Raw genomic sequence first — 15,702 nt, 5'->3', positions numbered from 1 at the left:
TGGCCATGTGAAGAGCAAAATTAGTAGCTAATCAAGAATTTTGATTTTTTCAGAACCCTTCCAAGTAGTAAGTCGCTTTATTTCCTTTCATTCTGACTATTATTTGCTATCCAGACAAATTTGACTTGTGTATTTTTATACCCACAAGTTTGAACTCTCGGGACAAAGATTAAAGATACATTCTCTTTCTAATTGAAGGTGGGAAAAGCAAGAAGTTGGGCTTCATTGGAAGAGTTTACCTTGAAATGTGATCCTACATTAACTCTCCAACAATGGTCGTAGGCTGAGTAAGGTTTCAAATAGACCATGGTTTCACCAAGAAAAGGCCAAACCACGATGCCGGGTGGAAGATTTAGGATATTCCGTTGAATAAGTACAACGAAGATTGGGAAAACAAGAATAGCAAGAGAGTCAGACATGGGGACCGGCTAATGACTTCACTAGCTCGATGTATCCTTTCTTCCTCTCTATTGCTGGAGCAGATAGGGAATAAGATAAAAGTTATAGCAAGTTAATATGTAGTTTAAGTATCTTCCTGTTGTGGTCAAATTGAAACTAAAGTTGAACAAGAATTGTGTTTTAGAGCAAATTACAAACATGCAAGTACTTTTAAGACATCAAACATAGGATGCCAAATTTCGAAAAAGTATCGCCTTAGATCTGTTATACAAATTGCATTTCTTTTTAACAGGATTAGCCAAATTGTTTTAAGTTAAACATCTTATAATATGACATGAAAGCGTTGTAGACTATTTATGTGAAATGCCTACATTAAGAATTTTGGAGCTAATTATTGGACCAACAGACTGAAAATCATACTTAACATGCTGATCTCTTCAAACATTACTTGATGTTTAATTTTATGATCGCGCTTCGCGCGGACAAATTTACTAGTTAATTAGATAAAAGGAAGTATATTTTATTTTGAAAAATGAGCTTTAGGGGATGTTTTACTTTTGAAAATTATTTTTAGCGTTTCAATCATATCTTTAATTCAATTAATGAATTAAGTATATAATTTAGCTAATTATGAAGGAATAAATCTCTTCAAAATGTGTACGGTTTATTAAGACTTTGAGTTATAAATATAACTCAACTTCTCATTCCGTTAATGGATTTCCTTGTTTATAACCAAGGAGAAAATCTCCCAAGTCATTTGACAAGTACTTGGGATTTCAGAAAAAAAAAAAAATCTATTTGCCCTTAGTCTTTTTAAAACAATCTATTTGCTCTTGGTCTTTTTAAAACATTTCCTTGAAATCGTTTTACTTAATTTTCCTTTGGGCTTTGAGCCCCACTTTCTGAAACTGTGACAAGATTTAAAAACAAATCTATTGCTCTGTTACTTTTAAAATTGTCTAATCCGTTTTTTATTTTGGAAATTTCACTAAGCATTTCTAGAAAAAATTATTTTATTTGATATTGAACACTAGCAGATGACAAAGATTTATCATGAGAACATCACTCGATTTTAGCAACTAAGATTCACGTTCTGCCTGGGATTCATCTGAGGTTAGAAAGTAAAACAAAGTAAAAAGTTAAGTCATTTAATACAACACAAACACATAAACGGATGAAAGAAAGGAATTTTTTTTTTTTTTAGCTAAATGGACTTAGCCCATTTCTGGTGCTGCTATCCGCTACTGCTACGCTGTTGGGCTGCAGGCTTGACTCAAGAGGAATTATGTTGGGCCTGGCCCAACACATAATATGCAAGGGAGGAATGGGATTGGGCTCCTCTCCATTTCCCTTCTCTCCATTTTCCCCAAGTTCTACCTTAGATTAGGGACACGTGACATATGTTAGAATTAATGGCTAAGATTTAGTTGACTAAAACAAATCCCTAACCACGGTTTACATAATTAATAACTTATCCATAAATATATTAAAATATTCTCTCTCTTCCTATTTTACGTTTCCCAACTAAAAGATTAACTCAAAAAGGAATTGGAAGATAGAGTGTAAGTTATCAATTCAAAAATACTGAAAAAGGGATTGGATAAAGAAAAACAAAAGAGATATCACCAATTGAATAATAGTGATATCCTGTAGATAAAGAAAAACCAAAGAGATATCACCAATTGAATAATGGTGATATCCTATATAATTAGTAATATATTATGTGAATTAGTAATGGAATAATGGAATATATTATGTGATTTGTAATATCACAGAATTAGTATATCACCAATTGAATAATGAGTCTAATTCTGCGTTGGAAGAAAAAAAAGTGGGTAACGTAAAATAGGAAGAGAGAGAATATTTTACTCCCTCCGGATAAAAAAAAAAGAGTCCACTTAGTCGCACACCCCTTAAGAAAATACTAACTCCTAGACAAAAATAGATAATTTGACTAAACTACCCTTAATTAAATAGGCATTGGGATTTGTTCATATAGCACTTAATAGGGGCAAATATGGAAAAACAAGGTTAATTCTTTCTTGATTTGCTAAGTGGACTCTTTTTTTTATCCGGAGGGAGTAATATATTTATGGATAAGTTATTAATTACGTAAACCACGGTTAGGGACTTGTTTTAGTCAATTAAATCTTAGTTATTAATTATAACACATGTCATGTGTCTCTAATCTAAGATAGAATTTGAAGAAAATGGAGAGAAAGGAAATGAAGAGGAGCTCAATCCGGAGGAATGAGTCCAATGGACTCAGGTCGAGTGTCACATGCAGAGAATAGAAGAAAAGTAGTAGTAAGAGAACTAGAGGGCGCTTATATCAGACTCAACAATTAATCTAATCATAAGCCATTTTACTAGAACAGAATCACGAATGTTTCATACTATTATGACTTAGAATAAACCGGGTGCACATCAATTTTTCAGTAACTAATGATTTCTAAATCCAAACAACTTTGAATTTTCACCAGAGATTTCAAAGAAACAGTTTAAATTGATGGAACTCGCAGACTGACCTTCAACTAAAAATTACACGAAAATGGGAAGTCAAAGCAGCCTAGATTCATAATTACAAAAGGAATATTCAGATTTGAACCAAACACACAGCTAGTCACTTTAAGAACAGATTTGCAAATACTGATGGCATACTTAATCAAAAATATCAGTTTGCTTACACTGAGAAATTTAAAAGAAGGAACAGCCGACACTTAAGTTGAAGATCAGAGGAAGCAAATACTTAAATTCCACTGGAAACAGGCAGAATCCGACAATTCATTTATTTAAATTGGTAAAGTTTAGAAACAGGCATGCTTTCATCTAATCTACAGGTCATGCTTACGGATTAGTAAAGCTCACAAAAGAAAACTAATACTTAACTAAAATAACCAACCGATCTGAGGCAATCCTTAACCTATTTTAAGACTCATGCAAGTTTAGTTTCCAGAAAAAAGCACATAAACAAAGGTTAAGCACACCACTAGCTAAGCAAATTCAAATTAGGTGAAAGTAGTGGACAATTCCTCAAACTCTTATTAAGAAACACAGTCATTCCATAACAGGGCAAAGCCGACCATTAACTTAAACGAGGAGAGAATAACAGTTAAGAAGTTCTTTCAAGAAAACATATTAGTGATGAAAAAAAAATGTTTCAAATTTTAAATCCCAAACTATATACCTAAAACCAATCAAAGGCAGCGATTCATTCAAGGCTATAAGAAACTACTCACATATTTATAAATCGAACAACAAGATTTCCGAAGAATGCAAACGAGAAGCTCAAACCACATCATATCTAACTGGGATGTCATAGTTGATATGCATATATCTAAACAGAAGTTCCCCCGATTCATATTTACTAGAACTAAAGAAAATCCAAACATGCTGTTGACACTTAATGTTCACCTCATAAAACGCGTATTTTAATTTTTCAAATTTTTCGAGTCCAAGACGGAGAAAGAATGCCCTTAAAAAAATATAAAAATTTCGAGAAAATTACAAAAGTTGATGTATAATTATTATTCCCTAAAAATTAACGATTACAAGAAATTACGAGCTATATACTTTCACAAATATGATTTGAAAAGAAGATATATATCCCATTCCGTCTAACTCGGGAAAATTGTTAATTAAAACGACGTATGAATTACGGCTCATTTTTTACCGCATTTTTCACATTTTTAAATATTACTCGGAAGTATATCAATATTGGGCTCGTTTCGAACTCGTGTTTTAAAAACAACGTATTATGATTTTTATTTCGTCAAAATATTATTTTACGAGGGGCGTATTAGACTAGTTAACCTAAAACTATATAAAAACTATGCTACATTTTTATAAAAAATAAGGAGGTGATTTTATCCATTTGTACCTTTGTTGATACTATTTGGATAAAAAAAATTTAGGGGAAAAGTACGGTCAAATGACCTATTTTTGTCCATAGAATTCTAAATGCTTAGTTGGGTGATTTTTGAAAATTTGAATAAAGATTTTGGGGATGGAGGGTGGGGGGAAGCTATGGCCACATGACCTATTTTGAAAATTCTTACCGATCTCACTAGGTACAAGGTGTGATCATCAGAGAAGATGAAACCGAAATACAATGTAAAATTGGGTCTCTGCAAATGGCTCTTCTCTGATCTTTGATCTTCTTACTCATGCCAGTGACCGATTTGGTTAATTTCCATATTTCTGCCGCACTTTCTTCTCAAAATAGTTACCTTTGCATTAAGGTATATATATCTAATCTCGTAGTTTCAATTTATGTTTAAAGTTTTGGGTACTTTAAACAGTTCAGAGTTTTATAACTTTTTTAATTAACCCCGACTGAGCACGAAATTTAAAAAAGAGAGTTTAAGATTTGTAGCCTGCCTTAGTTATGTCATAACATTGATCAATGTGACAATAAGAATTTGAAACCTGTAATTTAGAATATTTCATATCATTGTGTGACTATAAAGACTCGTCATTTAAGGTTTAAATGAGAAATTTAAGTAATTAGGTTATTTCTGAATTAGAAAAAGGTCATTCATTTTGGTAAACTTTAAAGAAACACAGGATCACATAATCTGAGGTGGATACACTTTATTTTGTAATTGATGATCATGATAGGATAACACATTGAGCACAGATTCCTCACATATCAACAAAGGTTAACATAAACATATTTGTTGAAATAGGGAAGAATTTGCTGAAAAAATCAGTTTCAAAGATTGATTGCATACAGGTCTACTTGAGCCATATGAACTTGGTGGTTAGCTCAAGTGAAGAAGCATACTATTGTATTTACATAGTGTTGAAAAAGCGGGGGAGGAGAAGCCCTCTCAATCACTCAAATTCTCTCTTGGACTTGAAGATAAGTGAGGCAACGAGTCTTCTTTGTTTCACTCAACTTGACTTACATAATCAATCATTCACTTCGAAGAGAAGTGGGGAATATATTGTTCCACCAACTTAACTTTCATTTAGGCTTACATTTTTTTCTTCTCACATTATATAACTAGTACCTAGGTATTTATTGAAATTTTCTGGCATGCACCTAGACTAATACATGCACCTATTTTAATTCTAAAAATTCTTTTTATCTTCCTAGTTCATGAACAATTTTAATCTTTCCTAGTTCATGAATAAAACAAAACAATACATGTATCATAATTAATTTTCTATACATGAACTAAAACCATTCATCTATCAAAAAAATACTTTTTCTTTTTTCAACACAAGGTTCATTTTTCAACACAGATGTCTTAGAAATATGTGATTTCAGACAGAGTGTCTGTCAAAAAAGCTACCGACGAGCTAGTTCCAACAGCCTCCTAAAAAAAAAATTCCATCGGAAATTTGCGTGTTTTTAATAGTTACTTTCAATTAAAAAGGAATTATTTTCATAGTAAAAAGTCTCATTCATTACACCAAATTTAGTGTTACATAGGTACATAGATATTTATTTTGTAGTGAAACAGTGGTTTCAACAATATACATAGTAGTGACAACTAAAACAAACATTAACGGTACAATACAAGCAAAAAAACACAATCCAAAATACTTGCAACTATGTAGGTCATTTAGCGAATTCCGAACGAATACTTCTTGTTATTCAACTTTCAAAGCTTGTTTTTGTACCAATAAACACCTTTATCTTTATCTTTCTCCACATAGATGCACTCCTTTGTATCCCTCCACAGTGCCTTTAAAATTGGGGTGTCGTCGAATTGGTAGTATTCTCCTAGCAATGGCTTAATAGCGTTGGTTGCCTCCATTGCATGGTAATGTGATATGTATGAAAATATATGATGCAAGACATGAGTATCTGTAACATTGTGGAAGACCTTATTTAGCACCCCGTAGTCTCTATCTACTGTAGCTAGAGCTCCTCTTAGATAATCCCACTCGGATGAATCATAGTGTGGCAACGAAGAGTGAGTGTGGTGCAAAAGAGTGATGAGCACTATAAAGCCGTTCACAATAAGGAGGGGCACCCCATAGATGCATACAAGCCAAGCTAGCCCTTGTGTCAAAGTAACACGACACAACACATAAGTAGCTGCAATCACTCCTGCATCTGAAATGCAGACCTGTAGCCTCTCACGATTAGTATATATCGGGCTGTATGGATCATAGTGACATGCATAACGGTCATATTTTTTGCCAGAGATATTTAATATCAAGTACAAAGGCCAAGCACAAGTGAGGGTGAAGGCAAGGACTAGTACTCGTCCTAGCGGATTGTTCAAGTATTTGTAGTACCATCTTAGTTTTGATTTGAGCCTGGGTATGTAGACTTCATCATTCTCAAGGGAACCAGTGTTGGCGTGGTGACGGCGATGACTATGTTTCCATGAGAAGTATGGTGTTAAAAGTGCAGAGTGGAGGATAAGACCAACCGTGTCATCTACCCATTGGTAATCACTGAAGCCATGGTGGCCGCATTCATGACCAATAACCCATATTCCAGTGCAAACACAACCTTGAGCGATCCAGTAAGCAGGCCATGCTAGATAATAATACGGGGATGGAAGGGTGTGGAAGTAAGTGTTGGCAATGTAAGAAAAGAGGGAGACAAGTATGAGATCCTGAATGAGATAGGAGAATGAACGAATGAGAGATCGCTGAAAGCAGTGAGGAGGAATGGCCTTCTTGATGTCACCAAGTGTAAAAGGGGGCTTTGAAGATGGCACTCTTTCGAGAGGAGTTTTCTTCTTTTCAGGTGGAGCAGTCATATTGCCACCGCCTCCCATTTTTGTTCTTCAATCCTGAATCTGCACAAATTAAATAAGTTTGCCTCAAATTGATCTTGGTTCACCTGTTGTAGTTATAATATAAGATAGATTGCTTAAATATGAAAATGTTAATAGATAACAATTCAACTATGGCAACTCAAGCATAAATACTTCTTTAGGAAAAGAAAAAAGTTAAAGTATTGCTTTTGGCACGACGATATCCTAATAAGTGGTATTCATTAGAGTTTGATTGCCGCATATATGTTTGGGAATTAACCGATAATCCATTGGACACAAATCTCCAATTACCCAAAACCCCGTTAAACTTGAAGCACTAAGTGTCGTAGTTTAGTTTAGTTTTCCCCAGTGCTGAAATATTAAATAAAGAAATACCTCAAAATTCAAAAGAGACCTTACCCGAAATTAAAGCAGGATGTTTCTCTCTTCTTTACAGAAGAAAAGAGCCTTTTTGAGTGTTTCTCACTTTGTGAAGATAGTTTGTGTTTATATAAAGCCCTATATGTGGGACCCAGTAGCCATCCTACTCTGACTCTTTGGGCCAATTTTAGTCTTTCATCAATGGGAAGCTGGAGTCATTCAAGAAAATAAATAGAGATTTATTAGATCAAAACAAAAGAGGCATATGCTTGGAGGCTGCATGCACTATAGTTGGATGTCCATATGTGCTTTGATTCCACGTTTATCATTATTATGACTTCGTGTAGTACTTATTTCATTTATTGAATACCCATGCAAGGGGTGTATTGGTGAAATCCAATGGCAAACAACTGTTAAAGAAAAAAGGGCGAAGGTGTAAATATATCCCCAACTTGTGATTTAAAACAGATATACCTCCGTTAAAAGTGGTGTGTATATACCCTTGCCATTATAAAATGGTGCAAATATACTGCTGGCCTTACACACATAGTGCAAATATACCCTTTTCGCTAATGGATTTTTTTTTAAAAATCATTTAGCTTTTTTTTAATTAAAAAAAATGTCATGTCGCTTTAAAAAAAGTCTTCCCATTTTTTTATTAGACATTTTTCTAACGCCACATGGAAAATTGTTTTCTCAAGTCTAGTTCGTTTAAAAAAATATTTTTGTGGCTTTAAAAAATAAGTCTACCCATTTTTTTTTAATACAAACCAGACTCGACCCACCAGAAAAAAAATTATCATGTGGCTTTAGAAAAATATGTCTACTAAAAAAAATGGGTAGACTTTTTTTTTAAAAAAAAAAAGCCACGGGATATTTTTTTTAATTAAAAATAAACTAAATGATTTTTTTAAAACAAATTGTCCGCATAAAGGGTATATTTGCACTATTTTGTAACGGCAATGGTATATTTACACCACTTTTATAATGAGAATATATTTGCTATAAATCGCTAAGTTAAGGGGTATATTCGCACCTTTTCCCTAAAAAAATCCTCTAAAATCTGAAGACTTTTAGTCCTTACGTTTGTAAAGAAAAATATAAAAATAAAAACTCAATTTAGAAGTTGAGTGTGATGAGTTTGAAAATATTAGAAAGGGAGCTGCTGAAATTTAAACAAGAAGAGTGACTAGTGTAGAGACTAGGGGTGTACAAAGTAAACCGACAAATCGTACCAAACCGATAAATCGAGTCAAATCGAGAAAAAAACCCGATTAGTGGTTTGGTTTGATTTGGTTTGGTGTTGAAAAAAAAAACCCGATCATAATTGGTTTGGTTTGGTTTTAGCTAATAAAAGTCAAACCGAACCAAATCAACCCGACATTACATGTATTCAATTTTTAAAATATTTTATACATAAAAATATTTATTTGTAATGTAATTTATAAATATTTCTTAATTATTTGGTAGTTTTTTTATCTATTATCATATTATTCAAGCTTGAACTTAGAATTTTGAATGTCAATAAGTTTTATATCTTATGGATGTTAGTAACTCATATAAAGTCCACCAAAACCAATTCAACACTAATACTAACAAAAGAAATTCAATTTACTACTAGGAATGAAAATAATGTTGGATATCTATTCTTTAGTTTTGTATAATTGGTTTAGAGAGTGAAAATACATAACTTAAGTTTTTTTTCTTGTCATGTAATTAATAGTTATTAGCCGTACTTATTTTAGCATGACTTAGTATTTTTAGATTATGGTCATTTTCTTTATGGCTTATTAATTAGCAATATTTATTTTAACCGATTTTATTATCTTTTGTTGAATATTTTATTACAATGTCATCACTCTTCTCGCATTTTGTGTTATTTTCTTATGAAACACCTTAATTATATAGTTGTATCTTGCTAGGACTAAAGAAATATTTGAAGTAAAAGTTATATATTTTGTATCAAGACTATTCCAAAAAAAAAATCCGAAAAACCCAAGAAAACCGAATAACCCGAGAAAATCCGAGGTTGAAAAACCCGAATTTTATTGGTTTGGTTTGGTGTATAAATTAAAAAACCCGATGCAATTGGTTTGATTTAGTGTTTAAAAAAACCGAACCAATCCGGTCCATATACACCCCTAGTAGAGACTATGATCAAAAGAAAGCTTGACCGAATTAAGGTAAAGATTAATTTACTTATTACCTCCGAACCCCCGCTCCCCATCCCATCCCACCTTCATAGTGTTTTGCTCGATTACATATAAATACTTTGAGATATTTTTTGACTTACCAAAACACTAGAAATAAGTACAGAGCCCACTTATTTTTCAAAAAAAAAATATTTTCTAGGAAAGCATTTTCCTTCATACCAAACACACCCTAAATTTTCTAAGCCCAGTTTGAACATGAGGATATTAAGTAGGCGTTTGGTCATAAGATTTGAGACTCAAATTTGAAGCTTTAATTTGAACTCAGCATTTGTTTATGGAATGTGAACAAAGGTTCAACTTCAATTCAAATCATGATTTGAAATCTCAAATTCTTCAAAAATTAAGATTTAAAATTTCAAGTTGTGATTTCATTTTAAATATAAAACTTGATCCATAAGTTTATATTTTGCAAACAAATTCCCATCATTTTAAAATTTCCAAAAAAAAGACTCATATTCGATGTGAAGAGATTATCCGTACCATGTAAGAGGTTTATATTAAATAATAGCTAGTTACTACTAATGTTGATTTATTCAACCATTGGATCTTTGTAAAATTATGTGGATTTGAAAGTTTGTAATAGCATGCAACTGGACAAGACGAGGGCCATTGTACCATATTATTCCTCATGATTATTCAATAGATGAAGGGATAACTACATGGTATTACTAATTCTGGCACATATTTATATTTAGTAGCTATAGTTTAAATTAATTACATCCTATAGCTAAGAGTAATATGTTAAATACAACTAATAGCTACCTATATATTTAAAGTAGAATACTCTATTTTTATTATTTTATATCTTGACTGAAAATTTTAGGGTAGCTTTGAGATGCTTCTTCTCTGTCCGCCGCCGCCGACCACTACAGAATCACTGCAGAAATCGCCGCCGGAGCTCCGTTGCCGCCATCATTATCCTCTGGTCAAACCCTGCAACTCTGCCATCAACTCCGATATCTAGATCCGGTCATCTCTCTCTCTATCCTCCTCCAGATCCGGTCGTTTTTCATCGTCTCCTCCTCTAGATCCGTCATTTTCCGGCGTCTCCTCCACAAATCCGATCGTGTTTTGACGTCTCCTCCCCAAATCCGGTCGTTTTCTGGCGTTGCCTCTTGGAAAAATCTCGTAGCTGATTTTTAGATTGTATTCATTTTTTTTAGGGTGTATTTTGTTAGCATAAGGGTTGTTGTTGTTATTATTATGAAATTTCCGGTAGATCTAGCTGGAAATCATCGGCAGATCTGGCCAGAACTAGTGGTTGGTGTTGTTGTATTCACGAATACGACGATTGTATTCACTTTTTTAAGCTTTTTCTTGTTAAATTTTTAGATTTTATTCATTTTTTTAGGGTGTATTTGTTAATTTTTGGTGTATCTATGTTTTTATGTATTTAGTTTTTACTCGTTTTTTATTCATGAATACAACGAGCCCATTTATGAATACAGATAGTCATTTCATGAATACAGTGAAAAAGTAGCTACAAATGAATAAAGTTGAGTTGAATACATTGGACTTGAATACAACTTAGTTGAATACATCTGACTTGAATACAATAAAATCTGACTTGAATACATCGAAATCTGACTGAGTTGAATTTTGAATACAATCCAAATTTTGAATACAATCTACTGTAGCGAGTGAATACAATCTACTGTAGTTACAAAATGTAATTAACTAAAGTGTAGCTATGCCAAAATTTTAACCCTCAAAATGTAGTCATTTATGTAATTTTCTCATAGATGAAAGTGTGCAGGATTTGGAAGAACTCATGATAGAAGGCAGATGGAATGTGAATAAACTTCAGCAAATATTACCAGAGGACATTGTTGAATATGTTACTCAGGAACTGGTAACATATTCAACAAACCTTGGTGGATGATGACAAGTTCTGGTAAATTTACCGTAGGAAGTGCGTGGGAATTGCTTAGACAGAAATCTATTCATTCATATACTTATCAGAACATATGGGTAAAAGGTTTACCTTTTAAGATCTCATTCTTCTTATGGAGATTATGGAAGTTCAAAATTCCAGTTATTCAAGTTTTTTCTAGTATTGGGATGCAAGTAGAGGCTAGATGTTGCTTTAGGAATGCTCAATATGAAACAATTGATCATTTGTTTCTTACAGGATCAGTTGCAACTAATGTTTGGAGATATTTAATGCAGTTGTAGGTAATCATGGTAATATTATGTTGTTGAAACAAATTATTAATTTATGGTGGAGTAATTCAAGTCCTTCAAAACTTAAGCCCATATTTGTAGCAATGGCAGCTATTATAGTGTGGCAGATTTGGAAATGGATAAACACAGTGTTACATGGTGGTTCAATGACCATCAACAAAGTTATATATGAGATCAATATGAACATACATCTCTTGTGTAGAGTTAGATTTCCCTGGCAGCATAATATGCCAAGGACTGTACCTCAAATCATTGAACTGTTTGAAGGTTACAAGCCCAGAATTAGTTGTAGAATGGTGAAATGGATTCTTCCTTTTGAGGGTTGCTATAAATGTAATTCAGATAGTACTTCTAGAGGAAATCATGGACCAAGTTCAGTGGATTTTTGTGTCAGAAATGAGGTAGCGGATCTGATATATGCTGCAACAAAGAGAACAGGTGATGACACAAACTTGGTGGCTGAGCCTTTAGCATTCAAGATGGGGTTGGAATATTGCATTCATCATCAGTGTACTCCACTAGTAATGGAAACAAATTCTATGGCAATGAAGCTAATCTTAACAGGAGTATGAGAGGTGCCTTGGAAGATTGTAATGGTTGTGCAAGACATTAATATACTGAGAAGGGATCATATGGTCTAGGTGGAACATGTGTACAGAGAAGGAAATAGACTAGCAAACTTTTTAACTAACTTTGGGTTTGATTTTGCAGGTGAGTATCAATTTAACACATTCAATGATCTTCCTCTGAAGGCTAGGCAAATCTTGAACATTGAGAAAGCTCAGATTCCTTATTTGAGATTCAGAAATGCAAAGGATCAGGGAATCAGCACAACATGAGACTAGTACTGTATATGAGCAATATGTCAACTTAAGAGTTGTATGTTATTATCTGATGATCATGTATCTCTAGCAGCAGTGGAATTATTAAAAGCCTTTTTGGTTTCGTCACAATGTGTGGTATTAGCTTGTTACAGGATCAAATTTGCTTAATAGTAATTTCTGGCAATCACTACTTATATGGCACAAAGTTAAGACTGGTAAAGATTGCAACTGAAGCTAGATTATGACAGGATAAACTCTACTCCAATCTTGATAATCTGAAGTTTACTTTTCTAGACTATTCATCCATAGCACCTGGTCAGAGCTTTGTAGGTGTGTGAGATGGTATCAGGTCAAGGCCCAAGGATATGCGGTAGATAATTGCCTGTAATAATTCTATTTTTTCAGTTTTTCTGATGCTGTAAACCAGTGGTTTATCACAAGCATTTATTTACAAAAGGAACATGAAGATATGAGATTTATAAATGCAGCGCCATAGGATATTTTGATAGCTTATTTATGAATTATGATTTGCTCATTTAATAAGTTTGTAAAAGAGTTGGAGAAGTTTTGATAGTTTTCATAAATTGTGGGTTTTCATGTTTATGAAAAAAATATATATATAACTTAAGAAGTCCAAATTGCATGTCCAAATAAATTTCAACTTCAAATCAACGTGATTTCAAATCAATAACTTTAAATTGTAATTTAAAATGGGCAATTCTCAGTAATGCCCTTATTTTGGGGTGGTCTTTAATTTTTGCCCATCAAAATGAAAGTATTTAATTTTTTCCCTTCGCCTAAAACCTCAAGATTTGGTTCGAACCCGTGCTCAGTGAAAATTAAAAACTATTCACTAGGCAGAGGTTGCCTACAAACTCTGCCCCATCGGGCATAGTTTGCCTGCAAAACTCTACCTTAAGGCATAATTTGCAGGCAAACTCTGCCCCATCAGGCATAATTTGCCTGCAAACTCTACCTTAATGTAGAGTTTTGCAGGCAACTCTGCCCCACCGAGCATAATTTGCTTCAAACTCTGCCTTAAGGTAGAGTTTTGGAGGCAAACTATGCCTTAGCAAACTCTACCTTAAGGTAGAGTTTTGGACAAAATTCTGTCTTGAGGCAGAATTTTACCTTCAGGCAGAATTCTGCCTCAAGACAGAGTTTTGAAGGCAAAATGCTGTCTTAAGGCAGAGTTTCGCAGGTAAAACTCTGCTTTGCGAATCCAAGTTCTACCTAGCGAATTTTTTTAAAATTTTTTACTGAGCGGAGATTCGAACCCGAAACCCATGAGTTTTAGGTGATAGACAAAAATTAAAGACCAGTGCATTCGAAGGGCACTCCTCACAAAAAAAAAATGATTTAAAATCATGTGCAGTAGGCCCTAAACCGAACCCCGGTTAGTCCGTGATCTGAAGGCTGAGTTGGGGCTTGAGCCTAAACTTAAAAAGATATTAACTAATTATTTTTAAATGAAAATTAAAGGGTTAAAATAAAAGAACCAAAAACTAAAGAGGTTTCACTTTTTCCCCAAGTGCTCTCCGGAAAGTCATGCATTAATCGACATAAATTGACATTGTGTCATTGGTGCACATTTCTACTTCTCTTCAGAGGCGGACCTAGGATTTTGAGTTCGGGGGTGCTGGATTCAGAAATTTTGAGTTCGGGGGTGCTCTATTAACTATTTATATTTATTTCCTTTATATTTTTTATACAGTTATATACTCCATAACTGAATTTAATGGGTGCCAGAGCACCCAAAAATTCTACATAGGTCCGCCCCTGCTTCTCTTATACTCGCTCATTTCATTTTGCTTGACCTCCATGCTAAACATATATTGTTCTTTTTACTTGTTTCTTTTAGCAAATCAAGAAAATTTTATTACTTTTTTCTCATACTATCCTTAGTATTAAATAACTACATAAAGTACTAATAGTTAAATTTAGAGTTTCAAAACATCATAATAAGGTTAGTTTAGTAAAATATACCCCTAATAAAAGTTTTTTTAAGGAATGTGTCAAATCAACATGGACCAAGTAAAATGAAACGAAGTGAGTATATTCAAGCTCAAACAAATATAATCTTAGTATTTTATCTTACAATTATAATTAAGCATTTCTTATCTTCTAAGTACTTGCCAATTTATATTTATTGTAAGTCTTAATTAGGGGAAATGTAACAGCTTCAGCGCTTCCAAATATATTACCAATAAAGTATACAATTTTTACATATATTTCATTTTTTAACAAGTTAAAAAAAATTGGTGAACCTTTTTCACATATACCATTTAAAAGTTTTCTTCCATTAAAATGAGTTAGTACTTCCTCCATCCCAAAAAATTGTTCTCTTTTGATTTGACACAAAATTTAAGAAATAAAGAAAGACTTTTGAAATGTGTGATCCAAAACAAGCTATAGATATTTGTGTGATTGTAAATTATATCATAAAGTTAAAATTGTTTCTAACTATAAAAAGAGAACAATCTTAAAAAGAATAGATTAAAAAAGACAAAAGTGTTATAAACTGCTTGTACATATTGTCCGTTTTGGCGCACCTCACGGCTTTAAAACGCGTATACAAGTAAAAGCTTCAAGCCCAGCTTATAAACACGCCCACAATCCCATGTGTGAGTGATGTGGGAACTTCAAGTTCACAACAAAAAGGATAATTTTGTTGGGATAGATTGAATATTAAGCTAAGCCCGAGTTAGCTCACGATCTCATTAGTGTGGACTAGACAAGTCAGTTTTGATGGCTAAGCGAGAATAATTGTACCAAATAATATCCAAAATTCCAAATGCCGGTCAACAAGATACACATTTTTGTACCATGATTGCTTTTCTTAATACATCATACCGACAGTGATGGCCCGGCCAACTTTTTTCATAATTTCTTTTGCACCAAATAGTATCCAAATGCCCGTCAAAATGATACACAATTTTGTACTATGATTACTTTTCTTAATACATCATACCGAAA

General features: G+C 33.3%; 1 protein-coding gene across 1 annotated transcript; it reads right to left on the bottom strand.

Moving 5' to 3' along the window:
* Nucleotides 1-5,786: 5,786 nt before the first annotated feature.
* On the bottom strand, nt 5,787-7,703 carry LOC132603735 (delta(12)-acyl-lipid-desaturase-like). Its single transcript, XM_060316919.1, has 2 exons — nt 7,545-7,703; nt 5,787-7,166 (listed from the first exon to the last, which is right to left on the bottom strand). The coding sequence occupies exon 2, from the start codon at nt 7,143-7,145 to the stop codon at nt 6,012-6,014; it is 1,134 nt and encodes a 377-aa protein (XP_060172902.1). The 5' UTR covers nt 7,146-7,166; nt 7,545-7,703; the 3' UTR covers nt 5,787-6,011.
* Nucleotides 7,704-15,702: the final 7,999 nt, after the last annotated feature.

Source organism: Lycium barbarum, chromosome 7, assembly GCF_019175385.1.
Source record: "Lycium barbarum isolate Lr01 chromosome 7, ASM1917538v2, whole genome shotgun sequence".
NCBI classification, from domain to species: Eukaryota; Viridiplantae; Streptophyta; class Magnoliopsida; order Solanales; family Solanaceae; genus Lycium; species Lycium barbarum.
Note: the sequence above shows the minus strand (reverse complement) of the source record. Positions and strands in the feature narration are given on the sequence as shown.